This window comes from the organism of the source record quoted next, unplaced genomic scaffold, assembly GCF_019419815.1.
Source record: "Pyrus x bretschneideri cultivar Hongxiangsu unplaced genomic scaffold, Pyrus_bretschneideri_v1 Contig4, whole genome shotgun sequence".
NCBI classification, from domain to species: domain Eukaryota; kingdom Viridiplantae; phylum Streptophyta; class Magnoliopsida; order Rosales; family Rosaceae; genus Pyrus; species Pyrus x bretschneideri.
Genome location: NW_025999723.1, coordinates 4,008,753 through 4,036,520, shown reverse-complemented (window position 1 = coordinate 4,036,520; position 27,768 = coordinate 4,008,753). Strand labels below are relative to the sequence as shown.

The 27,768-nt window shown below is 35.6% G+C and overlaps 4 protein-coding genes across 5 annotated transcripts; 1 reads left to right on the top strand and 3 right to left on the bottom strand.

Annotated features, from left to right (window-relative positions):
* Positions 1-223: 223 nt before the first annotated feature.
* Positions 224-2,535, bottom strand: LOC103959779 (cyclin-U4-1). 2 transcript variants are annotated; one of them, XM_048565049.1, is made up of 2 exons: positions 2,073-2,535; positions 224-810 (listed from the first exon to the last, which is right to left on the bottom strand). In XM_048565049.1, the coding sequence occupies exons 1-2, from the start codon at positions 2,423-2,425 to the stop codon at positions 567-569; spliced, it is 597 nt and encodes a 198-aa protein (XP_048421006.1). In that variant the 5' UTR covers positions 2,426-2,535; the 3' UTR covers positions 224-566. The 2 variants fall into 2 exon arrangements, with proteins under 2 accessions (XP_048421006.1, XP_009370411.2); XM_009372136.3 differs by having other exon boundaries at positions 224-837; positions 2,073-2,525.
* Positions 2,536-6,492: 3,957 nt separating this feature from the next.
* On the bottom strand, positions 6,493-9,217 carry LOC103953677 (peptide methionine sulfoxide reductase A1). Its single transcript, XM_009365444.3, has 2 exons — positions 8,664-9,217; positions 6,493-7,027 (listed from the first exon to the last, which is right to left on the bottom strand). The coding sequence occupies exons 1-2, from the start codon at positions 9,165-9,167 to the stop codon at positions 6,776-6,778; spliced, it is 756 nt and encodes a 251-aa protein (XP_009363719.1). The 5' UTR covers positions 9,168-9,217; the 3' UTR covers positions 6,493-6,775.
* A 2,707-nt stretch (positions 9,218-11,924) lies between these two features.
* On the bottom strand, positions 11,925-12,900 carry LOC103953676 (mavicyanin). The gene is made up of 2 exons (XM_009365443.3): positions 12,697-12,900; positions 11,925-12,413 (listed from the first exon to the last, which is right to left on the bottom strand). Exons 1-2 carry the CDS (start codon positions 12,860-12,862, stop codon positions 12,043-12,045), a joined length of 537 nt encoding a protein of 178 aa, XP_009363718.1. The 5' UTR covers positions 12,863-12,900; the 3' UTR covers positions 11,925-12,042.
* Positions 12,901-22,155: 9,255 nt separating this feature from the next.
* LOC103959783 (flavanone 3-dioxygenase 3) lies at positions 22,156-26,324 on the top strand. The gene is given in 4 exon segments (XM_048565772.1): positions 22,156-22,469; positions 22,472-22,557; positions 23,007-23,254; positions 25,380-26,324. Coding segments are annotated over 4 exon segments (1,062 nt in total). The 5' UTR covers positions 22,156-22,324; the 3' UTR covers positions 25,963-26,324.
* Positions 26,325-27,768: the final 1,444 nt, after the last annotated feature.

Here is a 27,768-nt window from a genome sequence, read left to right as displayed (position 1 = left end):
GATCCGAAGAGGATCTCTTATTTCTTCTCTAAATGTTTGACACAAATAATAAAGTTAATAGTGTTAACCCTTTGGTAAGTTGAAAGACATGTGTTAAGCAATTAGAAAAAATACATAAAAGAGATACAAAGTTTGAGACCTGCGGCCCCCGCATTTAGTTAGTACTCATACAAGTTAACAATAGCACAAATAATAATAAAAATTTTAAAACAAAAGTTAACAATAACATAAATAATAATAATAAATTAAAAACGAAATAATTATTTTTCCTGACATTTATAAATCGAATCAAAATTAGTCGAAAAGCACAAGGAAATATGTGGCAAAGGGAGCTCGAGCACATTACACAAATTTACAAGAGCATGAATTGGGCTCCAAGAAAAGCTTTTCACTCGTTCCTTATGCTGACACCATATAGGCTTTTCAACAATACACACCCAAAAACTCCAATGGGGCTCTGAGCCCATACGCCCCAAAACTTTAAAAAACCTATATGTTGGAATTAAACCAAATACAGAAGAAACCCACACACATTGACCCCAAACTTTTCAAACACCAAAAAGTGCTTAAACAGCAAGCTGCTTTTGATGGGTGGATTCATCTTCATCAAAGGAGCAGTGAAGCTTTAAACGTCTTGCCAAATCTACAGGAGAATCTGCAAATTGTAGAGGAGATTGCAGCAGCATTTCTCTCTGAAGGTAAGAGCAGTAGGTGTAATATGTCGCCGGCGTCACGTTCATTTGGAACCCTAATCCGAACAAGAAGTCCACCTCAAGAAGATTCATCTCTTGTGTGCTGATCCCTCCAACTCTGGCATAAAATGCATTGTTGTAGTAACTTCAAGAAACAAATGTAGATAAAAAAATATATTAATTACACTTTCTAACCAAATATTTTCAATAATTGCAGTAATAAATTAAATTAAAAACCATAAATTAGAGATGCTAATCTTTGCTGTTATATTGGACCACTATATGAGTTTATATAGGACCAAAGATTAGCTTATAATTTAAGGCAACATATATATATGATTGATGATAAGCAAAGACAAGTGGATTTTGTTAACTTTTGGCAAACCATACAAACATCCACATGGCCTTTGACTGAGCTGTCATTAGCATCAATAATGATGCCAGCTGTCGTTTATTCTCGTAAACTTTGCGATGAGAAAACATGCAATTCTTCATATATTACTAATTCACGTGTAATACAACGAGCAAACGATTATGTAACCGAAAAATTAGAGACTTTTAAGGGCACAGACAGCAACCCAGATCTTTAGGTAGGCTGTCTAGTAAAAGAGTGGAGGCATTCACATGGCTATTGCTATCCTCCTTTTTGGCGGTGGTTGCTTCCAAACGGGGACGTCATTTACAATAACAACAACAATCAAGTCGTATCTCATTAAATGAAGTCGGCTATATCAATCTTGGAACGTCACTACACCCGCAAAAGTTTTGCGCAAGTCTAATATGAACCTGCCTTTGTCTCATTTTCCTAAATTATGTTACAGAATTAAGAAGAAGAAGAAAAGAATGCAGAACTGTGATCACAAACTTTGAACGTGAAACATTACCTAATTTCCACCAAAAAACACTTTAATTTTCTACTTAAAATATTAAAATGTAATTTCCTAAAGAACCATATCCAGAAGAAAAAAAATTATTTAAAAACAGAGAGATCGTAAGAGTATTAATTCACCAAATTTCGGATGAAAAAAAACCCTGAATCTTGAAACACCCATATATAACAAAACCCAGTTCAAGAATTAAAGAAATAAGTATTACCCACAAAGAAAAAAGAATCAAAACTTGATTAATTTGAGCTAGTTTAATTAACCCATTTAATTAAGTAAACAAAACCCAGTTCAACAATTAAACAAATTAGCATTCCCACCAGAGGGAAGAATCAGACGTTGATTAACTTGAGCTAGTTCAGTTAAACCATTTGATTAACTAAATAAAACCCAGATTAAATGAAACCCAAAAGATCAAATCTTTGAAAGAATCTGAGTAAAAGAAAACAACCCAATTCAAGAAATCGAAAAGAAAAAAGAAGAAGAGAAAGCTTACATGTCGTCCATGAACTTTGCAGAGACCAAGACGCTGGTGATGAGCAAGCGATGGACATTGAAGGAATCGATGGGCAGCAATGGCTGCATCTGAGTGAACCGGTCGAGGTAGACGTAGGCGACGATGAAGCAAGATGGGCTGCAATCTGCGTACTTGAAGATCCTCTGGAGGTAACTGTGGATTGAGATGGTGGGCGTGGTCAGGGAGTGGAAGACCGACAGCTTCTGGGTCGGGTGAAACCGCCGGTTCAGGACGTTGGACTCGGAAACCCGCTCGAGGACGGAGGACATGAAGCCTATCATTCTTGGCATGGATTCTGGGCTCGTCGTCGTCGCCTCGAGCTGATCAGCCATTGCTGTGTTTAATTTGCTCTGTTTTCTTCTGTTGGCCGCCGGTTATATACAGGCTTTTCCTTTTTGTTGTTATTATTTTGTTTTATTTTTTGCTGTGTGACTTGTCTGAAGGGTTACATTTAGAGAAAGATTCAACAAATAGTAATTCCATTGGGAAAAATAAAACCGAATCTTAGGGAAAAAAAGGAAAATATGAAATTTAAACAAATTTTAGATAGAAGGAAAATAATCAAATTACAAGTATGTAATAATATTTACGTCTTCGAAGAACATAAACATTTTTTTTTTCAATAATAAAGGGATCAGGTGGTGACTTCACCACAACAATTTACTCTTTTGGGGGCCCAAAATACTTACAAAAGCATTTTAGTCTTCTTCTATTCATCATCGTGTGATTCACCAGCGCAAATAATCAAATACAGAACATGTTGTGTGTAATACAGACTTGAAATTCATCTCTAACCGAACTACCCCACGATGGTTAAAGAACATTAACATCCTTTTAGATTACCCTTACATTTTTTCACAATTCCACTACATTTGACAGATTAGATTCAAGTGTAATACTAAATGTTGTTAATCATTTCGACTTCAAATTTAACTCAATTCTCTCCAATTCATAAAAAAAAAAAAAAAACAAAAACTTGTCATATATGACTGGAGTCTAAGTACAAAGTGATTCTGCATTTTACTTTAATAGTCATGTATGACTCTGAATTTGACTCCAAAATTTTATTTGGCTCTTATCTGATGTGAATTTGAGATGATATAACATTTAAAGTCAAATTTGACTCAAAAAATAACTCTATAACTTGAACTATTATATTGAAGATAGTCTTAGGGCTTGTTTGAAAATACTATTAAAATGATTGAAATTACTTTTGGTGAAATTGATTTTGGGTTTGTCGATTCTAGGCCAGTCTCTTGCCTGGTGTGGGCTGGATGCTAGCCTATTAGGTTGGGGTGGAGCAAATTGAAGGGAAGCCGGTCTGTTTTTTAGCCTAGGTGCCGGCCTAAGAGCAGCGGTGGAACTGCTCTAAATGTTTTTTTAAAGAAGCACACACCAGATAAGTGCTTTTTCATGAACCACTTGAATTTTTACAAATGATTGATTTCAAAAATATTTTCATCAAAAACTCTTTTAGTCATCTTAAAAACACTTTCAAACAGGCTATTAATTAAATGTCTGCATGCCTTTACGGGGTTAAGAAAAATACAAGCTTGAATCAAATTGTATAAAATCATTGGTTAAATTTGCATTCAAGCTGGCAATACTCATTTAAAAAGCAGTGCAATCCCCATTACTTGATGCTTTGGATATGGAAGTCACACATTGGAGATTTGAGTTAAAATTGGTTCTAAAAATAATTTTTTTAATCAAAGTTTAGAGAAAATGAAACTGATGACAAAATAATTAATGTACCTAATTGAATCTTTTGTAAGTTTAAGATTTGGTGGAAATTTTTTTATTGTGCTCGGAAGATAGAGAAGAATGCCAAACTGAAAAATCTCTAGTTGGGTGGGTGAAAACAAAAAACAGTAATCCCCTTATTTCTGAACCAAATCCATGAAGTAAAGGTGAAGACATTGGCCAAACTTCCTATGAAAATCCAGCTGCAATAATTTCTGAATAGGTCTTCTTTTCCACTCTTGGTAATTGGTATGAACTTTTAATCATCACCCACATTGCCACCTTTCCTTACCAAACAAACAATATATATATACACACACACACACAGAGAGGGATTATATGGCACCATTCTTTCTACACAACCTTTTACGCATTTTAATAGGACTCGCTCGGTAATGTATGTAATAATTCGAACCATTCATGTTTTAGAACATCATTTATATATCATTCTTGCTAAAAATTAGACATATTCAAAACCATTAAAATATTCATTTGTAGTAGAAAAATGAACGAATATGGTTATACACCCTAAACCCTTAATCCAATAGTCATATGATTTCAGATTTGGGTGATTGTTGGTAGACATGATTTATGAATGATGTTCTAAAAGATAGACGGTTCGGATCATTGAAATACATTACAAAGTGAGCCTCACAAAAACGTGTGTCAACAATTATGTAAACAAAATAGTGTTATGAATCCATCCTATACAAACACACACACACACACAAAATTAATCTTGATCCCCATAACCTTAAGTGCGATTGCATGCAGTAAGTAATTAAAAATAGTCCTGTTGCAAAATTGAGAGCTGCTTGGAGTTACATGTATATATTTAACCTAACAAAAAAATAGTCCTATTAATAGTGTTCACAATCATTAAGCTGATTAAGGGAGGACTGAAATGTTGGTTTTGTTGATTAGGGTTAACTAATAGGGCTAATAACAAGTAATAATTAACCAGCAAACTACTAATCACTGCAGCTAATTAATCAACTTGTTGCTTTCTTTGTAGACCCAGTCCAACCATATGCAAACCCCACGATGGACCACGATTTGATGGTTATGCGATCTGAAATATTAATTTGTTCTATATGTTGTCATCTATTATCTATATATATATAATCAGTAAGAAAACTTATAAAGACATTTCAGCTTTCTTAGGCTGATCATCTGATGACTCATCAGCTTTAGGAATCTAACCATGAATGTACCGTGTGAAATACAAACTTGAAATTCGTTCTCAACCACTGAACCAAAAATAAAAAATTAGAATGTTCAGGAGAGAAACTTCTGTGGAAATGATCTACCTATGACTTTAAACTAATAATTCGAAACGCTACAGTGATGGATAACTTGCTTTAGATAAATCATTTCGCGATTGAGCAAGAGGGGTATCACATACCTAATACTTCTTTTCCTAACTTCTAACTTTCTCGATTCACGACTTTCTCACTTCCCACAACACCAGGTGTGTACGTGTACATGTATATTGGATTATATACAAAAGGGAATGAACATGAAGCATGAATTGCTGTGTTGGGCTCATAAGTGAGGGAAAAGGGCAAAGTACAGTACATATACATGGTACGAAAGGCAGGCATATGTCCCCTTCAGTCTTCACATCCCATGTGTTGGTTCTGTATTCTCATGTGAGATCCAGAACCAACCACCAAATCCAAATACAAAACCCACATGATTTAGTATCTCTCTCTACCCTACTGCTAATTCTAGCATGTTCCTCTTTACTTGTAAATGAAAAGTTTTAAGTTCAATTCTCGTGAAAAGTAAATTTGAACCACATTATTGCTAGTCCATTGTGAGGCTTAACCTACTCACCCACCTCATTAGTATAGATAATATTGTTTGTTTAAAAAAAATATAAATTACCTACTCAATACACATATAATTGAGATTTAACATCTAATTTTTTTTAATGTACAAGAAACACGTAATAGTACACTACATGTCATTATACAAGTGATGGAACATATGAAAAATAAAACTTTTCTCCACTTATATGACGACGTGAAATAACAAAGATGTTCTAGGTATACGAAAAAATTTCTTATCTCTAGATTCTAGTACTTTGCTTCTATATCTCTATTTAAGCCAAAGGAGTGGTGTCACATGAACGTCCCTACCCCAATTTTTGTTTGCTCGTGCTCACTTGTAAAATATATAGGTATGTAGGGCAAGTTACTACTTAACAGTTCTCTCCATTTACCCTAAGGAATTCTTATATTCTAGGCCCCCTCCTTCCCCATACTCAAAGTGTGATGCCGAGAATTAATTTCTTGACCCAAAAAACCTGCATACCCCGAGTTTCTACCACACTCATCACGTGAAGTCAAATGACAAGTTTTCTTGTGATGCGTGCTAAAGAGACACGGGGTTATGATTATGAAAGCCATCAAAGGCAAGTTTTACTCTGCAGTGAAGCATTATGTACTGGAAACTCGAGCTTAAACTCTTGAATTTCAAGTAGTAGGGTATATCGAATGCCTATCATCGATATACCCATCATTTCTACTTCAAATGCTATCGTTTCCAAAAGAAGATTATATGTCCTACATATACTAACCACAATTCTAATAGAGGTGGATCCTATTTATGTACACGGAAACAACCTATATTAAAGAGGTGATCGAAAATGTGGCCCAAATAGCAACTATGCTTCTAAATATCGAATTCACAGAAACCTTAACAAAAAAAGTGAAGACAGCAGTTCATCGCTTCCAAGTTATCCAATAGCAGATGCTGCAACAGACGCAAAAGTACAAATTATTCTCGATCCAGGTTCATGACATGGATACGATCATAGCATACTTCACTCAACAAAGTACGCAGAAGCTGGTTACATGTCAAACATACGGCAAAAGCACCAATCTATGAACAATAACGGGTACGGTTTGCCTTTAGAGACATAACCAAATAGATTAGCCGTAGCATCGGATTGGATCATTGCTTCCTTTCTCAGTAGATTGCCTAAAACCAAAACGTCCCCCTTTTGCAAGGTACTGCTGGTGGTACTCCTCCGCTCGGTAGAACTTCTTGGCAGGAAGGATCTCTGTGACAATCTTTCGGTTCACTTTCTTCTGGTGTTGCTCCAGAGATTCGCGTGCTTCCTTCTCTTGGTCAGGTGCATAGAAGTATATTCCAGATCTGTATTGTGTCCCAACATCACCCCCCTGCTCATTACAGATGGATAAACTGTTATGGTTCTTTTCCTTGAGTCATAAGAAAAATATAAATTTTCGATTACGCACAAATTAGAAAAATCAAATCACATAGTAGAATTTTTCTTTAGGAGAATAACTATGACAAATATATAACAGTATGGATTCACTAAGAGAAGGACGAATTATGGGTTCACTAAATAAGAGTTTGATAAATGAAACAGGGAATTATAAACAAGCCAAGTCCTACAAATGATCTTCTATCATGAAACTGAGATCCCATTGACAAACGCTGCTACGTGCAACTCGTTGAAGTCCTGCTCAAGAACTTGTTCTGCTATTTTTATCATTCCCTTCTTTGGTAACTTGAACCCTCAAGCAAAGTACTGGAACCGGCCATGTGTTTTGGTAACTTACCATTACAAAGAAAGTAGTTACAAGAATTCATAGCAATGGGGCATCTTTTTGTTGGGTGTATTACACTACGAGTCTAATGCACTAGGCTTCCCTCTCTATATATAATTTATTTCAACATTTTGGTAGGGCAAACTGAACTTAGAGACCAATTGGACTACGCCTTAATGCCTTACCACGTCGGGCATCCACTCATACAATGTCACATATGTTCTTAATAAATCTAAAACAAACCTGTCTACTATTCCTTTGTGTTCCCCAATGCTTTCTTTAACAAAGAGGACTATACCATTACCAGAACTCTTGTAAGCAGTTAAAACTTGAAAGGTAATAGTTCAGGAGCACTTTATCAACACAAGTTACACAACAGGTGAAGATAACCTCATCGATTGCCCGAAATGGAACTAGTGCACCCTACTTCCGTTTCAAATTTCATCCTCTAACAGGCTTCCCATTAACACCAGCCTATGCCATCTATTTTCAAGAATCTAAACGACCTCAAGTAACTGTACGAACTCAAAGGAAAAATCCAGCAATTAAGCAAACCACTCTAAATTGAACTTAACACAAACATAAAAAGTGTATTGCTAATCGATTTTTCAATAAGATAATGTTTACTCATGCTACTAACTTTCCACGAGTCCAAAAAGAAAGAAGCCAAATTCCTAAAGTGAATGCTTTTAACACTCAACGATGGGATATTGACCGAAGCAACTGCAAGAGGGCTTCTTAGATAAAGTTCCTATCATGACCTTCTTCATTACAATTTCAGATCATAGCGAACATATTCTAGTGAAAACAGTTACTCCTATTTTGGAATAGCAAAAAAGCCTGAAACGTAAAGAAGTACTCATAATCGGAGCATCTAGACAGAGACGTTCAAACATTTGAATTCTCGGTAGTAACTTGATTAAAAAGAAAAATAGCTGCTCTATTAAGATAACAAGTTAACATCAGTTAAATGAATGAGAAAATTAGGATTAACTATTTCAGTACAAGAAATTGTATATTCAGTCACAATCTCCTTTTGTTTGTCATGCTTTTTTTTTAATGCGATTGATAAGTAACTTACAGAGATCAAAACCTCAACCTCTTAAAAAATCTCAATAAAACACACATAGAAAACACCACCTAAAATTCATCAATAAACACAAACGATTATCGACCCAAAGCAATCAAATTTACAAAAACTCGTCCAACCCACAACAAATTATCAAAATTTAGAGCAACCCACCTGGCGATTGAGCGTGGTGGGGTCGTGCCTGGACCAGAAAAGATCGAGCAGGCTCTCAAAGTTGCACTCTTTAGGGTCGTACTGCACTCTCACAACCTCCGAGTGCCGGGTGGTGCCGGTACACACGTCCTCGTAACTCGGGTTGTGCAGAAACCCCTGGGTGTACCCAACCTCCGTCTTCGTCACGCCGGGTACTCGCTGAAACGCCAGCTCGACACCCCAGAAGCACCCGGCTCCAAACTGGGCGAACTGCTGACCCGGCGCCGGAACGTCATCGTCGGGGCCCTGGGCGATAGAGGACGATTCGGCGTTGGGGTAAGCGGTCTTGGGGCCGAAGCCGAGCTTGTTGAGGATGTTCATTTGGGGGGTGCGGAAGGAGATGGTCCTGTGGGTCTGCGGGAAATTGGAGGCGGGTTTGTGTCGGAGTTTAGAGAGAGAAAGGAAGGGGTTAGAGAGGGCGAATTTAGGTACCGTTGCGGTGGTGGTGGTGGAGAATGTGAGCATTTTTGGGTGTGACGTGTTGCTGGTGGACTAAAATGGGAGTTTCGCCCTCCGTAACGTTTCTTTCTTCTTATTTACTATATTATTTTTGTTGGATTTTATTATTTTTATTTTTTCATGATTATTATTTTGATCCAATAATTGAAAAAGAAAATATGCTCATATACACACACCACAGTATTGGCCGTGTTCAAAATATTTACAGAATTGTTGATATTCCAGTTGAAATCTTCGACAACAAGAATCGATATAAAAATGAAGAGTGAAATATAAAATTCAAATGTATCGATGAAATATTAAAAAAAAATTAATAAATATCGACAATATTTACCGATTCATTATATAAATTTTGTTGAAACTCATTATAGATTTCATTTTTTTTTTAATTTCGATTAAATTTAATATGTTGATATATTGCAAATTTTCATAATTCTGTTGAAAATAACATATTGATATCAATATATTCATAAATATTTTCTCAAAAATTTGCATGTTGAAATTTACACCATTTCAATATTTTAAACATTAATAAATATTATTTCATTTTCTCAGGAAAATAAAAATGATGGCTTTTAACAAACAAGATTTCATCAACTTATACGTGTTTTTTAATAAATTAATTTTGTGTTCTAGGAATTGTGTGGCGCCTTCTGGGAGCTTGGCGGGTAGTTTACCCTTACGAGGTGGAACCACGGGAGGATAAGAATCGATAATGAACATTCTCCTTTTAAACAATGTTGTGACTTGTGAGCAATGACTAATGAGCATTACTTTCACAATATCATTTGACTACTTTCAAATTAGGGAATAGATATGCCAACAAAAAAAAAAAAAAAAAAAAAAAATCTCATTTTACAACCTTATAAGTATATTTTTCATTCTAAAAAAAAATTTAAGCGTAGAATGAGAACTTTTGAGTATCACTAACAATTCCTGTAAATTAAGAGCTCGTTTAGATGTGCTTTTAAAATGACTGAAAGCGTTTTTGGTGAAAATGATTTTGGAATCAATTCTTAGTAAAAATGCAAGTAAATCCTAAAAAAATCACTTAAAGTACTTTCTGGAAAAAGTACATAACTGGTGCTTCTTGCAGAAAGCACTTCAAGTGCTTTTGAAATCCAAAAACATTTTCTCTAAAAACGCTTTTAGTCATTTTAAAAGTACATCCAAACGAGCGATAATTAACTTATACTTTGACTAATAGAAGCTAATGAAATTCTGATTTTGTTGGGTGAACGTGAACGGCATGATATTTCCAAAGATACTGCTCCAAAGAAAAGTTAATTTAACTACAAGTTATAATGAATTAGAATTTAGTACTCAAGCATGTACGTCATTGCATTAGTGTGAATCGAATCTAGACATTCTCCAACTGAATAGAAATCTAGTGACGCTAAGCAAACCAGTGGTTCAACTTTTTTTATTCTATCATTTTTTTTTTCTTTTGAACAAGGTTATTCTATCATTTATCTTTAGATTATTTACAGATTAGAGAACAAAACGTCAAAGCTTTGCTTTGGTCATTTGATGTAACCTAAGTTGGTTTAAGCAAAATGACAGGTTGCTGGTGGTGGTTAATACACCTACAGCCAAATACAAGAAGATAATGAAACAATTTATTGTAATTTTGACACGTTTCTTAATTTAATATCAATTGCCCCTCAAAATTGTTCATTTCCTGATATGGAAATAGACAAGCAGAAATCAGCAGACAGATTTGGATTTGGCGAAATCCCCGATTTGTTCTTAACAGTGCATAACAAATTTGGATTTGGCGAAAACCCTCTCAGTTATTTTCCATTATTTAGCTAGTATTCTAAAAATCAGCCTATGCGGCGGAGCTCCGACCCGATTTAGACCAAAATGTTCAGTTAGGCGGGCAGGACATAGTTGGCCTCCTAGGTGCTCACTAGGTGCCTGAGGCGGGCTAGGCGGCGCTAGCGGCAGTTTAGGCGGTTTGAATCTACAACTTCCGATCTCGTACGTAGCAGTAGAGCCTCGAAAAATTTCTATAGCTCGTCTCTGTGAAGATAAGGGAAGACAAAGTGCGAAGAGAGAGAGAGAGAGAGAGAGAGAGAGAGAGGGCCGGTAAATTTTTGCAGCTCGTCTTATTGCCAACGAACTGCAGCTCGTCTGTGAAGATGAGAGAAGAGAGAGCTCGAAGAGAAAGAGAGAGGGAGAGACTAAAACATTTCAGACGGTTTTAATTAAGAAACCATCTACACTCGTCTGTAGAGGTGAGGTGTGGTTTCAAATCCAAGGTCAAAAGCAAATGATTTTAAGTATGAAAACCATGGACAGGTGATGGTTTGAAAACCACCCGAGTGGACGGGTGATGTGAAAGAGCAGAGGTGGGGTGGACGGTTTGAGTGGGTGGGCTTTTTATATTTTTAAAAATTTGGGATATTTATTTTTTGTGTGTGTGTGTGTGTAAATCTTATATAAATTATAAATTATTTAGATAATATTTTGTTTTTTTTTTTCTAGGCAAGCATATCATATATGTACATAAAACATTCACATATGTATGTTCTTCTATAAGAAATAGCATATTAGTCAATAATTATTTTGCATTTGATATAGTAAATTTAATTAATTCATAAAATATATAAAAAATTTATCCAAATCTGCCTAGGCCGCCTAGGCTCCCTTCTAGACCCCGCCTAGACATCTAAGCGCTAGGCGCTAGTCCGCCGCCCGACTAACACCTAGCGTTTTTTAGAACCTTAAATAATAACTTGAATGTAATCAAATCTTAAATTTTGAGAAATTAAAACGAAATTTATTATTATTTTTTCAAAAACCTGCAGGTGCTAGCCTGCTATACATATGCAATATATATTTATATATTCATCACAAATACAACACACTCAAATTGTCACATCCATATATAGCATGGCAGCAATAGACCAAAGATGGCCAACACAAAGGCATTAGGTCCTGCATGGATGAAAGCATCTGAAGTAGGAATGTTGCCCTTAGAAGAAGGGTTTGGAAGGTCGGAACCAGTTGCTGCCTCTGGTGCGCCGATCGGTGCATAATCCTGGTTGTTTTCTACTTCTGCCATGAGCTTCATTCCTCCCAAGCAATATAGCTTGTTTCCACTCACAAAATACCAGTCACCAGGTTTTGTCAACGTGACTGTTGTGTTTCCTCCTGTATAAGTTTCTATAACTTTTGCTGTGTTGCAAGCATCAAAGCTTTCTTTGGTCGCTTGGCACACACTATTAGATGATGAGTACTGAAACCCTGAGAAAATAAACAAAAAAAGGAAAAATAAGTTAAACGGAAGTAATTTACCTAATTATTATTTGTATAATTTGCTTGAAATCAAATCGACAATTTCTTCATCAAATTTTCGTTTTTTTCAATGACCACAAGTAACCAAGGGTATCCAGAGATAAAAGACGTAGAATAAAATTGTTTTTTATATATGCAACCTTTCAATGGGATTATTCAAGACTTGCTCGTACCATTAACAGAAAATAAGATCTTTGGTTTTGAGTCATGGGGATAATGTATGCGTACTTACACAGAACATCGCCGACGTTAAATTTCTTGTCACTGGACCATGAATTGAGGTCGGTGCTTGTGTCCCAGCCGGAGGTGCCCCCAACTGTGTAAATTGAGGCGGAGCTTGTTAATGCAAATCCAAGGACAACAAGAACACAAGCTAGAATTTGAGGCAGCTTTGCCATTGTTAATGTGTGAGATAAGATGAGAAATGGTAAGAGGGAGAAGTTTCATTTATAGAAATATTGATGAATAATTAGATGACCTAACTTCGACTGTGAGAAGGATATGCATTTCTTGCTTAATTCCTTGATTACATATTTTAATAGTACAGACATTATTGTAATCTTATACTTTTTTTGAGTGTGGGAGAGCAATAATCTGCCTTAATTAACTAGTACCAAGTAATTAAACTTAGTCATAAGGTCATGAATGGTAGATGATGACTTAACCAACTTATGTGCTCAAATTCCGGTGTAAAAAATCTCTATATATTCCTCACAAGGAAGTTGGTGAGCAGTTAAAGACCTCCATCTCCAAACCCTCTTTCTGGTGAAGTTTGGCAAAGAAGTATATGGAGATATAGACATGTTTTTTGCTTTGCACAAGAAATTAAGATAGGAAATATTTTTTGCTTGTACGAACACTCAAACAAGTCTTGCAGTTTTCATATTTCATGTGTGAAAAAGTGTTTTAGTTCTGAGAATATAAATTTTACCTTCATGGGAAATGCCCCTCATTGCACATAATTATGATATTCTTCCTAAACTTTTTTTTTTTCTCTCCATTGACAATTTGACCCTAAGATCAATAGACTGCAGCAACTTTTTTTTTTTTTTTTTTTAATTTTTTTTTCCAACAGTCCATGAATGTGGGGATGCATATATCTACTAGGGACCCTCCTCAATTATGTGATTTGTAACAGAAGCAGCAACCAAATGACAAATTGCTGATTCCCATATTCAATTATTTGTGGAAAAAGGGAAAAATTATATGATCTCATCCAGTTGAATTCCCAATTCTTATGATAATGCAAAAGTGGGACACTGTCTTTTAGTGAAGTTGATCTTCTGCTATCAATAAACTATATTGCATCCCATCCCAGTCCAATGTCCAAATAAAAGCACACTTGTTTCTTTTTACAGAAAAAGTATTACAAGAGATTATGGGTTGCATGGTTTGAGTGATGAAGTTGTTAAAATGTGAGTATTCAGCACCCCTTATATGTGCTCGAGTTTTTGTTGAGTGATATTGGAGCATATATGGTCGTAATAAGACCTAAAATATGAATATGTGGCTCTAATAATGTGTTAGAATGTAAACTTTATTAGCAACTAGTGAAGATGTCCAAAATAATTTTAAGCCTTTTACATATGCAACATCCATTTTCAATATGAGAAGCCAAACAATGTAGAAAGTGTAAAAGCGCATAGCTATGTTCATTTGTACTATCATTTTTTTTTTCCCTTCTCCTCGACAATTTGATCCTAATAATGCACCAATTTTTTCAAAATTCCATGAACGTAGGAATGCATTTATCAACTTTGGTACCATAAATAATGGTGTTTTGAAACAGAAAAGTAATGTTATTCATATTATGTTTTTATAACACATTTCTATACCACTTTAGGTGGTATTTAATGTGGACAACCACATCATTTGAAAAATTTGCAAAATCCAAAAAAAAAAAAAAGAGAAAGACTTCTCGTATACCACAATCATCATTTAATTAATTAGTTTTTCTTAACTATTAGTTTATTAAATAATAAACTAAATTTAAAAATCTGATTAATTCAAATGATGTAGATGTCTATATCAAATATCACATAAAGTGATATGAAAATATAATACAAAAATATGGTATGAATAATATTATTCAAAATAAAAGCACTGCACAAAATGACAAATTGATGATCCCCATATTACAGTATACGGGGAAAAATGGGAAAAAGTTAAGATGCCGATCCACGGAAGTCAAGTTTTGAGTTTCGAAATTCCCTTGAAATTGCAAAAGGGAGAAACTGTTTTTTTATTGAAGCAGATCGATAAAACTAGATTGCATCCTATCCTCGTCCAAAGTCCAAGAAAAGCACAACGTTGTCTCATTGGAAAAGTAGTACCAAGATTTAAGGATTGCATTGATTATGTCAAGTGCAACTCTGCAGGATTCCCGATCTGCTCGGAGAGAAAATATAATATGAATTAGCTATATAGCTAGGTGTAAATCCTAGCTAGAATCAAGGAATAAAACATAAATTCCACCAAAAAAAAAAAAAAAAAATTTAGATTAACATATAACCAACGACGAATTCACATAAAGATCAATGTGTAAATTGTTCTTATCGTCTAATATACACATGAAATTGTCTAATGTTCTATTGATTTTCTCATTGTGGACGGTTCTATGGGGCAAAGGCAACTGGCTAGCTAGCCAAAGTGATATTAAGAAAAGTTTTGATCCACCACTATACATTCATATTCTCATTAAGCATGATAGCTATGAGGCAAGTTTGTTGGAAAAAAAATACGTGGGTAACGGCAAGGGAAAAGTACGAAAAATTGTTGCTTCAAGGCTTGTAGAAATATTTCATATGAAAATTAATAAAAATGATTTGAAAACTTTTACTTTTAACGATAAAGACAAAATAAATGGTGAATAGTACCAGGTTTGACTTTTTAGTGTAAAAATGTGATTTTTCGTTAAAGTAAACAGTATCGCAAACTTTTCGTTAAAACTCTCATATTTCATCTTTTAGACACTATTTGCTCCAGTATGTGTGTGTAAAGGGGAATTGCAGATATACTTTGTGACGTATGGACTCCCTGATCCGATGTTCAATAATATCTTGCTTTATCAAAGTTGAATCAAACATTCAAAGAAATAAACAAAAACGCTCAAGATACAACTAGTAATTAATCTGCAGGTCTTAATTGTATAAAAAAAATATTTAATACATATGGAGAAGACTTAATTAGAGAACTGGATGAAGAGAAAGAATGAACAATTATTATTTGAAGGCAGTAAGCCCCTCTATTTATATAGGTTTATTTGCCCTTTTAAAGAGATGTATTTTTCCCACCACCCTAAGTGGTGGTAATGTTTATTACCTTGTGTATCATAGTTGGATAAGTTTCATTAAATTTTGAGATTTGTATATATCTATATTACAAACCTCAAAATTTAAATTCATATAACGATAATAAATAGAATAGTGAACATCACCATTAGTTAAGAGTGGTGAGCAATTTTTTTTTTTTTTTTTAAAGAGGTGCAATGCCTCTTCAAAGATTGGGTCACAACTCTTTGATTAAGAGTTGCCTATTAATGCCACTTAGTACTATGGTTTAATAGTATTTCTCTTCATTTGTAAGTGAGAGGTCTTATGTTCGATTATCGTCAAAGGCGAATTTGAACCACATTATTGCTAGTCCATTGTAAGGCTAATTAAGCCTAACCTCCTTCCCCTTAGTGTATATCATTTGTTAAAATAAAATAAAATAAAATAAATAAAATAAAAAAAAGAGTTGCCTATTAATAGCCATCCGATTATTTGAAATAAATGATCTAGGGCTATTATTTAATTTTGTAAGAAGGCGCATCTGTTCCTTCATAAATCCAAAATCCAAACGGTGGCTTCCATTGAAACATGACAATGGCTGCCAATCAAATAAACGTATTGTGGCTGGAAATTCAATTTCAAATTGATCTCTGTCAAACCGCTTGAAAGGGTTAAGCTGTTGGCATTTGAACCCGCACCGCTTCATCTTTTGCCACTGCTTCGTTTCTCCATCGCTAGTTTTCAATTAATTCATATTTTATGAAAACTTTCCAACAAGGTTTAGTCACAAAATAACTCAAAGACGCCGACGCATAGTTGAAAGCCAAAAGCAACTGCTCAAAATTATGCATGAATTTTCATCATGTTTTCAATAAGGATATTTTTTGAATCCGCCACGTACATAACGTTACATTGTATGAGCGGACATTGTTAATTTAATGAGAATGTGGTTCTGTTCTAGCTCCTTTTCTCTTCTTATCTAGAGTCGAGCTCAAAACTACCCCAATTTAATGAGTAATTTTGGTGGGGGATAAAGGGTACCTGATTCAGTTTCCACATCTGCCAAATTCCCACTTTTCCCAGTCACGACTTCCCTAATTTCCACAACATTTATTTTTCACAAATCAACAAATGTCGTAGTATATTTCCCTTGTTTTGTAGGAGAAATTTTTCGTTATGACCGGAATACGAGGAGTACGTCACGTGTATTTATGTAAGTAATGAGAAATTTTACTTTTTAAGCTATTATCTTTTTAACACACATATTTCACTATTTGTATAGTGACACATAATGTACCACCTGTGTACCGATTACACTGAAAAATCTCTGTTTTTGTAGCCCCAGGATCTCTCAAGATATACACCAAAGCTATTAATCATATTGAGGCAAATGCTTTAGTATCCAAAACTGTTAGTTTGTTATAACAGTAAAGTGTTAGTTGAGATGAGTAATGATACAATATGTAAGCAGTCATAGTTAGCTAAGGGTATTATTGTTCAAAGTCAAGGGCTATATATATACTCTACTGTAATAACATTATTAATCAACGAGAAACATTTTATCCCAATCCAATATCTCTTTACTTTTCTCTCTCTGATTTGTTTTCTTAGTCAGGAAGATATTGGTTTCTACATGGTATCAGAGTCGCTCTGCCTCACGTCGATCGATCATCTTCCACTGTTCAATCGATGAATGTTCATTGATTTCTCTACTGATTTGTCCTTTCTCTCTGTCATTTGTGTTCTGATTTGATCTCTATCAGCCATGGCGTCACCTTCAGATTCATCTTCTCTAATTGAACTGACATTGCCAAACCCTAATTCCTCTCAAATTTCTGGAATTTCTTCTGCTTCGAATTCATATACCTCTCTAACAATTCAGAATATCAGTAGTATGGTCCCGATCAAACTGAAGCGGTCGAAGTATCTTCCTTGGTGTGCCTTGTTTATGCCGATTCTCCGCCGGTACAAGCTCGTCGGCATCATTGATGGCACTGAATCATGCCCGCCGCCGCTCTTGCCTGATCATTCTCTTAACCCTGCCTTCAAACTATGGTATGAAAAGGATCAAAACCTTCTCATTTGGTTGAACTCTACGCTGTCTAAAGAAATTATTTCCTTTATTGTTGGTGTTTCATCATCGCGCGATCTTTGGCTAAAACTCAAGTATCGATTTGGGGGAGTATCTGATGCTCACATTCATCAATTATGCTCTCGTCTTCAAACTGTCCAAAAAGGCTCTCAATCGATCCATGCAACAAAATGAGGAAATTTCTTATTCTTTTGCAGCTGCAGTTCCTGATTGTGATTTAATTGCAGCGATTCTTCATGGTTTACCTAAGGAATTTGAGTCCTTTATTGACTCGATTATGCTTTGAATCTCATTTACTTCCCTAGATGAACTTCATGGTCTGTTACTTACAAATGAGCTCTCTATGGCTCGCCGAAAACAAACTATGACATTCATCACCACTGAGCCATTTTAGGCATTTTCTGTGCAGTCTCAAGCACATCTCCTCCCCACTTATCCACAAGCATTTTTTGTTCAACAGCAGCCTCTGCAAAATTCATTCAGGCATAATTCCAATCGAGGTCACAACAATAATCGTAATTATAACACCAACAGAGGGTTCAATCGAGGGAATTTTTCTTGCAATACCTATTCAGGCAACAATCGCAACAACTTTTCTCATGGCAACTATCAGGGTTCTCGTGGCAATTTTCAGCACTCATCATCTCCCACTAGTTCTAAAGTTCTTTGTCAGATTTGTGGTTCCACCAGCCACGAGGCCAATGATTGCTTCGATCAGATGAATCCTGAGATCTTTGGAAAAGTACCACCTGCAAAATTAGTTGTTTTCTGTGCTCATTACTCTTCTAAATCAAATCATTCTTGGCAATTTGACTCTGGCGCCACATCTTACATAACAAATGACATTGTAAATATCTCAGCTCCTTCTCCTTATACCGGTGAAGATAAGGTTTATATTGGCAATGGTAAAGTTTTGTCCATCTCTCATGTTGGTCATTCATCTTTGAATACCCCTCATGCTTCCTTTAAACTGAGCAATGTCTTATATGCTCTCACATGACTCATAACTTGCTGTCTACTTACCAATTCTTAAAAGACAATAATTGTGCATTATCTCTTGACCCTGATAGATCCACTGTAAAAGATCGTATTTCGAGGAAGATGTTTTTGCAAGGTCCGGTTAAGGATGGATTCTATCTCATTCAAGTATCCATCTCAATACCTACATTTCCTTCAGCTTTCTTAAGTGTCAAAGCTCCTGTCCAAGTTTAGCACCAACGACTGGGACATCCATCTTCATCAATTTTTCGAAGAATCTTGTCTAGTAATAAAGTAGCACTGCATGGAAAATTTGTTGTTGATTTCTTTTGTAATGATTGTGCTCTTGCTAAAAATCACGAACTTCCCTTTTGTGTTTCTAGTTCTTCATCCACTCATTGTTTAAATCTGCTTTATTGTGACTTGTGGGGTTCTGCCTCCAATGTTTCACCTAGTGGTTGTTGGTATTATATGTTACTTGTAGATGATTACAGCAAGTATAGCTGGTTATTTCCCTTAAAAGCTAAGTCTGAAGCTTTTCATACATTTGTTGTATTCAAGTCCTATGTAGAGAATTCTTTTGGTAATAAAATAAAGACTTTGTGTACAAACTTAGGTGGTGAGTTTACTTCTCGTGTTTTTAACTTGTTTCTCCAAACTCATGGCATTCTTCACCAGTTAAGTTGTCCTCATACTCCTGAACAAAATGGTTGTGCAGAGAGAAAGCACAAACACCTTGTTGAAACTGCAAGAACTCTGCTTGTTGCCTCCAAGGTTCCTCATCTCTATTAAGTGGAAGCTTTCTCCACATCTTTATATCTAATTAACAGGCTACCAATTTCTGGTTTGTCAAAGTCTCTATGAGAATTACTCTTTCATAGGCCTCATCAATATTCAAGGCTTAAAATTTTTTGTTGCAGCTGTTATCCCTGTCTTAAACCTTATGTTCAATCAAAATTGGATCCCAAAAGTGAAGCTTGTGTATTTCTTGGTTATAGTTTACAACATAAGGGCTACAGATGTCTCAATCCAACTACTGGCATAATGTATATATCTCAACATGTTCTATTTGATGAAGGCACCTATCCATTTCACAAGTTCACCAAATTATCATCAGTTCCCACTGCTTCCATTAGCTCACCATCAGTTGATTTGCAATTTTATATGTCTATCTCTACAACTCTAGATAGTCCTGCACTTAATCTACCATTCAGCTCTTACATTGGATCTCACAGTGCCTCTTCTACATCTACCTCTACAAACCATCATGTTCGAAGTGATTCCACTACAAATTTATCTGTTTCTGCTAAAAGTATTAGTGATGTCAACACTCATCCTATGGTCACAAGATCAAAAGCTGGTATTTACAAGCCCAAGGCATACTCAGCAACCAAACATCCATTTCCCATTGATCTTGAATATGTTCCTAATACATACTTGCAGGCATCCAGGTATGCTCATTGGAGATCTGCAATGCAAGAAGAATTCAATGCATTGCAATCTACTGGTACCTAGTCTTTAGTCCCTACCTCAGATTCCCAGAACATTGTTAGATGTAAATGGGTTTTTAGAATTAAAAAGAAACCAGATGGCACTATAGACAAATATAAAGCTCGCCTTGTGGCAAAGGGTTTTCATCAACAGGCTGGTATTGACTATCAAGATACTTTTAATCCTGTAGCAAAATCAGTTACAATAAGAGTTCTTTTATCACTTGCAGTACAATTCAATTGGTTCTTAAATCAATTGGATATAAGCAATGCCTTCCTTCATGGTGATTTAAAAGAAGATGTGTATATGGAGCAACTTGCAGGTTTTATTGATCCCTCAAAGCCTCAGTATGTTTGCAAATTGAGAAAGTTTTTTTATGGCCTAAAACAGGCACCAAGGGCATGGTTTGACAAATTATTTCAGATCCTACATACTTCTGGTTTTGTCCAATCTTCTTCAGATGCATCCTTATTTGTTCTCAAATGATCTACCTTGGTAATAGTCCTAGTGTATGTAGATGATATACTTGTTACAAGTCCCAACACTGCCCTCTATCAACCTTTTATTCATAAATTGAGTGTTATTTTTCCAGTCAAAGATTTGGGGTCTTTGCACTACTTTCTGGGACTGGAAGTTCAAAGAACACTTGAGGGTATCTTTCTTCACCAAAGCTAGTATCTCTTTGATCTACTTCAAAAGACAAATATGGAAGGTTCTAAACCTTGCTGCACTCCTATCAGCTCTACCAAACTTGATCACAGTGGTCTTCTTCTGTCTAATTTCACTTATTATAGGTCTATTGTTGGTGGTCTTCAATATTTGACTTAGACAAGACCTAATCTTTCCTTTGCAGTGAATCAACTTTGTCAATTCATGCATGCTCTGAGAGAACAACATATGCAGGCTGCTAAACGAGTTCTTCAACACTTGAAATGAACAATTTCTCAAGGCATTTGGTTTAAGAAAAGTTCTCTTCATCTCACTGCATACTCAGATGCTGATTGGGCAGGTTGTATGTTTGATCGCAGATCCACTAGTGGTTATAGTGTTTTTCTTGGCTCAAACCTAATCAGATGGAGTGCAAAGAAACAAGCTACTATAGCTCGATCATCCACTGAAGCTGAGTATCGGTCCTTGGCACACACAACTGCTGAGCTTACATGGATATGCAAAATATTTCGTGATATTGGCTTCCCTCTCAGTTCTGGCCTTACTCTATGGTGTGATAACATCTCGGATATCTCTCTTGCTTCAAATCCTGTTTTTCATGCAAGAACTAAACATGTCAAAATAGATTATCACTATATTCGAGAGTTGGTTCTTGCACATCTTATCAAAGTTCAGTTTGTTTGTAGTGAAGATCAGTTGGCCAATATCTACACTAAGTCTTTTCCAAATACAGGTTTTGTTACTTAAAATCCAAGCTTCCCATTGGCACTCTTGCTGAGTCCAATATTAGCTTGAGGGGGTGTATTGAGGCAAATGCCTCATTATCTAAAACTGTTAATTTGTTATAATAGTAAAGTGTTAGTTAAGATGAGTAGTGGTACAATATGTAATTAGTCATAGTTAGCTGAGGGTATTGTTGTACAAAGCCAAGGGCTATGTATATACACTCTATTGTAATAACATTATCAATCAATGAGAAACATTTTATCCCAATCCAATCTCTCTCTCTCTCTCTCTCTCTCTCTCTCTCTCTCTGATCTGTTTTCTTAGTCAGGAAGTATTGGTTTCTACAAATCATACCTTGAGAAAGTGATTTTGGACCTGCTTACTGATTTGATAGTTTTGTGCCTCAAATATCTCAGCTTGTTAGATTTTGGACAAACAAAAAAAGGTCCAAGACGGTGTGTATACAAAGTACAGCCAATAGATAATAGCAACACTAAATTGTTTCTATATAAACCATAGCTAGCTATTCTTGCATTTTGCATCAAACCACTACCTCACATTTCTCTTCTTCTCTTTGCATTCTACACTTCGCGAGCTGAGGAAAAGGTAGGGTTAGGGTTTCACATAGAGAGATGGACGACGAAAAAAGTTCAAGCTCATTTTCAATGGGGAAGAGTGCACAAGAGAAAGGCTTGCCACATGTGCCTGAGTGTTATGTGATTCCAACTTCCCAGCGTGCAAGTTTGACTCCATATGTTGTTACTGTTCCCACCATTGATTCGGAAGACTGAAACAAGGCCCTGATGAACGAGCACTTGTCATAGGAGAAGTTAGAACTGCTTGCCGTCAGTTGGGATTCTTCCATGTAAGCTTCTTAAGCACGTCCTTACAATTTTTTATTTTTTTTCATGCAAAATAAAAAAGTAGGTTTAGTATATTGTTCCGTTCAAAAATAAAATGGTACCGGGTTTTTTTTTTTTTTTTTTTTTTTTTTACGGAAAAAAAATAAAAGAATAAAAGATATCGGTATCTTTTAGTTTGTACATGTAGTCACATTTATGCATAGGATGTCCACAATGTAAACACTAACCTTGTTATAGTAATAACAATATTCTTATATGTTATTGACATATATAATATGTTATCTAAGCTCATGCTCAAACTCTTAATTTACTTGTAATTAGAGATTATCAAAGAAAATAAGTCTATTTTACCTGGACAATCGTTCTTTCAAAACCTTCACGAGAAAAACCTCTAATTTTACCACCGTTATCTATATATATTGATGATCTTCATGTTCATGCATCTCATTAGATTGTGAACCATGGTATCCGTCAAACGGTGTTGGATGAGGCTCTTTCGTCGGCGACGGAGTTTTTCAAGTTGCCGGTTTCAGAGAAGGCAAAGTTCATGTCTAATGATGTTCACAGCCCAGTAAGGTACGGGACAAGCTTGAAGGATGGGCTTGATAAAATTCAGTTTTGGAGGGTTTTTCTAAAACATTATGCCCACCCATTGGCAGATTGGATCAAGTACTGGCCTAACAATCCTTCTAATTATAGGTACGTATCAACAAAGTTCATTCTCTTAATCATTTGCTCTCTTGCGTGTCCCGCTTATCTCTTATTTGCTTTGCTATTTCGGAAAAGAATAAAAAACAAAGTAGAGAAAAAAAACATTTGTGGCCGACAATAACCAGATACATCCGATTTAAGACCATGCATGGTATTCAGCTAAATTGTAGTCTTGTCCTATTTTGTCGATCCTGGGTAGATCCTTAACTTGGGCGTGGTTATCGCTCTTCATTTTTTGGCAATCACATTAAATATACAACATGGCCACTCTTTATATATATATATATATAATATATATATATATGTGTAAAGAAAGTTGGAGTTTTACTATAAAATTAATAGGCAATAAGGAGAGTAGCTTGCCCATTTAGGTGTGGCGAATTTTCTAGCCAAATATGTAGACTACACGAATTGGATGACACGGAGCATGTGTGACCGTTGGATTTCACAAGTGGCCTACTTGCTCTGATCTCATGAATAAAGTTTAAGTTCTACCATAAAACCAACAACTAATATGGAGAATGATCAAACCTCTTATAAGCCCTTACTAAATTTCTTCTTTCACCAATGTGAAATTTTTTTATATTCTTATCCTTACAATATATACGTACAAATAACTGTATAGCTTCATGCGTCATCCCTTGACTTCTTTGAATGCTTCATGTTTACCATCATTCATGGAAAGTTTTTCTGCAGGGTGTATATACACACAAATACATATTTATAGATACGTGTGTCTCTAACTTTTATATCACATTGTCATAGGTTGCAATATTGTTAGGGAAACAAAGACCCACAATCACCTGAACTTGTTGTATATGTGTGCTTGGACCCGATTTTACATCATCGGTCCGAGTAATTGAGACCGTTGAGTGAGCATGGTTATTGACCGTCGAATAAGAAAGTTAAGATAATTTTGTTATTGTTAAGAGATAATATTATGATTTTTAATCATAATAATTATCTTTTAATAAAATATCTCGATTTTCTTGTACTTAGAAGCAAGCAGAACAATCAAATTTAATTTGGATTTGTTAGCAGTGTACCGTGTGGATTAGAGCAGCTCAGCCTAGGACTCTTATCATGTGGCATAGCCTTGGATTTGATGGTCTTGGATAATGATGAGATAAGAAGCCTAGGTAGGCTAGGCCTTTTTACATGGTTGATGGATATTGTCAGATGAGTTTAAAGTCCATTGATGGAGTTTTGATGATGAGATAAGAAGCCTAGGTGGGCTAGGCTTCTGATATGATGTGATAAGCCTAGCTAGATAGGTTTTTATTTTGTTTGAAAAGTCACGAATGGGAATGATAGATACAGATCAATCTTTCTTCCTAGAGTTTGAGTTGTAGTTGAACACTATCAGGCCTTGCCAAGCAAATACCAACCCTATAAATACAAGACTTTGTGCATCGAAAAGAGCCTCCTCCAATTCAACACACAAACTACCCTGCGCAAACTTTTCAAACACCTTGAGATTTTTATTTTCTTTTTCTGCCAACACATCTTCAGTTTGGATAAACAACAATATGAAGGCAACTAGCAACATCTTCAGTTTGGATAAACAGCACTGAAGTTATAGAATCAGCTGACCGAGAAGCACATTCAGTTTGGATAAACAGCACTGCTTCGAGACCGACTGGTTATTTATTCAAGTCTCGGTCGACAAGGATTTTGAGTCCTTGTTGGTAGAGGTTATCTCATCAGCCTTCTAGGCGAAGTGAGGTGTTACAGGTTACTACGTTTTGCACATTGAAAGCCGAATTTCATAGTAAACTTCGCAGAACTAGCAGCCTTATCTTCAGGCTCTAGAACCTGAAGGCCGAGATGTGTTCATTCCTCGACCGCTGTCGCAAGATCAAGAAGTTACCATTGCGCCCAACGCGACATCAACACATTCTACTCCTCGGCCGAGCTTGGCAGACGAGTTAGCACGCCCTGCACACAACCGAATGACGTAGTTAGCTTATTAATTACTCGACCTGCGCGCCACTTAAGCGTGGTAGTTTCTAGGGTCAACAATGTGTTAATTGTGGTACATTATATTATGGAACATAGTTTTTATTCATTTATTATTTATTTATTATTATATATGGTTGCAATACTGTTATAGGGAAACAATGGGCAAGTATTGCTCAGAAGTGAAGAAACTGAGCATGGAGATAACAGAAGCAATCACTGAGAGCCTAGGGATAGGTCCAACCTACATAAGCAAGAAAATGGAAGATGGAATGCAGGTTATTACTGTGAACTGCTACCCACCCTACCCTAATCCTGAAATTGCACAAGGGTTGCCACCCCATTAAGACTACAGCTGCTTAACCATTCTTCTTCAGAGCGGCCCGGGACTCGAACTCATGCACACCGGAGACAACAAATGGAAGCAAGTCCCACAGCTTCATGGTGCTCTCCAGGTTCATGTGGGTGACCATTTTGAAGTACTAAGCAATGGATTGTACAAGAGTGTTGTGCACCGAGCCACGTTGAACCGTGACAGGACAAGAATCTGCATTGCTAGCCTGCATAGTTTGGGATTGGAGGAGAAGATGGGCACTGCCAAAGAGCTTGTGAGTGAAGAGAATCCTGGGAGGTACAAAGAAAGCAGCTTCAACGATTTTCTGAATTTTCTCGACAACAATGGTCTAGCAGAAGGGAAGAGCTTCATTAACACACTAAAAGTTGATGAAAATAAATAAATAAATAAATAACATTATGTTAATCTAGCTAGTGCTCCTTTTTGGTCTGTTAACTAGTTTAATTTCTTCTCTATTTTTGGACAAGAGTACGTCAGTCATTTTGGAACAAATTATAAGGGTCTCTTATTATTTCGGAGAAGGGAACTGAGTAGCAGATTCGACGGTTAAGTTAGCTTGTTATGATGGCTGGCTAGTATAGCACCACTCCGAGCACAGTTTGTTGCCTCTATTATATTTGTTATTTCTTTTCTTTGCATGTGTAGCCCCACAAGGCATGTGTTTGGGTATTTCGGAGGTGTCTGATTTTGTACTACTACTTTCCTTGATGAAATAAACATTATCGATGTAACTTTTGCAGCAGATGATCAATCTTTTCTTGGGTTAGTCAAGCTATTATTACTAAATAAAAAATTGGTCGAAGAGCTTGATAGGATTTTTACCACCTATAAAAGTAAGGATAAAAACACTTAAAAATACTTACAAGAGTACAAGGTTGTCGTAGTATAGCGGCTCAAACAAGATCATTTTCCACATGAATTGAATGAATAATTTCTGTTTAAAACCAACTATTTTAAAAAAAAGTTTGGAAAATGTTGATTTTAGAATTTAATACAATAAAAACGAATTTTAAAATAAAACAATTAAAGAAATTAACTAGAGAACAATTTAAAGAAAATCAATTCGTAAAAGCCTAGGGTTCCACCGTCCCTTAACAATCCTATGCAATTTTACCAACTACTTATGAATTTCTACATACATGCTTTGAAGGTTAGGTTTTCCTAATACATATTTTCCTTGTGATTTTCAAGGGAAAACGTATATCTAACATACAACCCGTTTGTGATGTTCAGATCAAATATAAACATGCAAAACTCATTAAACTTTGTGAAAACCTTTGAAAAACCATGCAACCCTTAAGAGCGTGATGCTTTAAGTGAACTTACAATTACTAATCACAAGAAGCCCTCCTCAATTTCAGGCTGATGTTCCAACAAAAATTGCATCAAATTACTTGTCTAAAAACACTAATGGTCACGAATCACTAAGACAATTAGATAGTTTAATCGTGGTGATTAATAATTCAAACCAAGCATGTATCCATTCATAAGCAAATTAATAAAATTACATATTCATGCTAAGGTTCATGGCTTCGCCCTAGCAAACGGAAATTAGTTACGAACAACTATAAAAAAAATTATTATTGAGAATAAGGATAGAAAACACCTAAAAATTAAAACTTGAAAAACTCTCTAAAGTATGCGTCCGTTCTCCTGCTCTCCTTCCTTCCTCAAAACCCTAATGGCTAAATATCTTTATTTATACTACTATAAAATAAAACCCTAAAAGGTCTTAGAATAAAACTAGGAAACATAATAAAATAATAAAACAGAAAATAAAAGGTTTCCTATTTAAACTAAAATTCAGATTTCTCAGAAAATCAAACTTTTGACCGACCAAATCAACTCTAATTTGGTTCCAAAATGTCTCTTTTGAAAGCTGGAGAAGGAATCTTCTACAAATTATACCATCTTGACCTCCAAAATACCCAAAACGTTCAAAAACGTCAATCTAGAAAAGCTGCGCGCTAGGCCTTTATTTCATCGCAACAGTCAAATGGCTTCGTAGAAAAATCTGAAACTTTGACACAATCATCTTTAAAGGGGCACGAACATCCTCCAATTGAAATCACTCCAAAATTCATCCGTTTGATCACTTTTTGCTCCAGAGGAAGTCGAATGTCGTACATTGAAAATATATAACAAAGTATCAATATTCTACCAAAATAACTAATAAACTATAACTAAG

Coding starts and splice junctions, on each gene's coding strand:
- LOC103953677 (XM_009365444.3), bottom strand. CDS start 9,167: ATGCTCACATTCTCCACCACCACCACCGCAACGGTACCTAAATTCGCC. Junction 7,028..8,663: donor CCACCACGCTCAATCGCCAG/GTGGGTTGCTCT, acceptor TGTAATGAGCAG/GGGGGTGATGTTGGGACACA.
- LOC103953676 (XM_009365443.3), bottom strand. CDS start 12,862: ATGGCAAAGCTGCCTCAAATTCTAGCTTGTGTTCTTGTTGTCCTTGGA. Junction 12,414..12,696: donor TAACGTCGGCGATGTTCTGT/GTAAGTACGCAT, acceptor TTATTTTCTCAG/GGTTTCAGTACTCATCATCT.
- LOC103959779 (XM_009372136.3), bottom strand. CDS start 2,425: ATGGCTGATCAGCTCGAGGCGACGACGACGAGCCCAGAATCCATGCCA. Junction 838..2,072: donor GCAAAGTTCATGGACGACAT/GTAAGCTTTCTC, acceptor TGTTTCTTGAAG/TTACTACAACAATGCATTTT.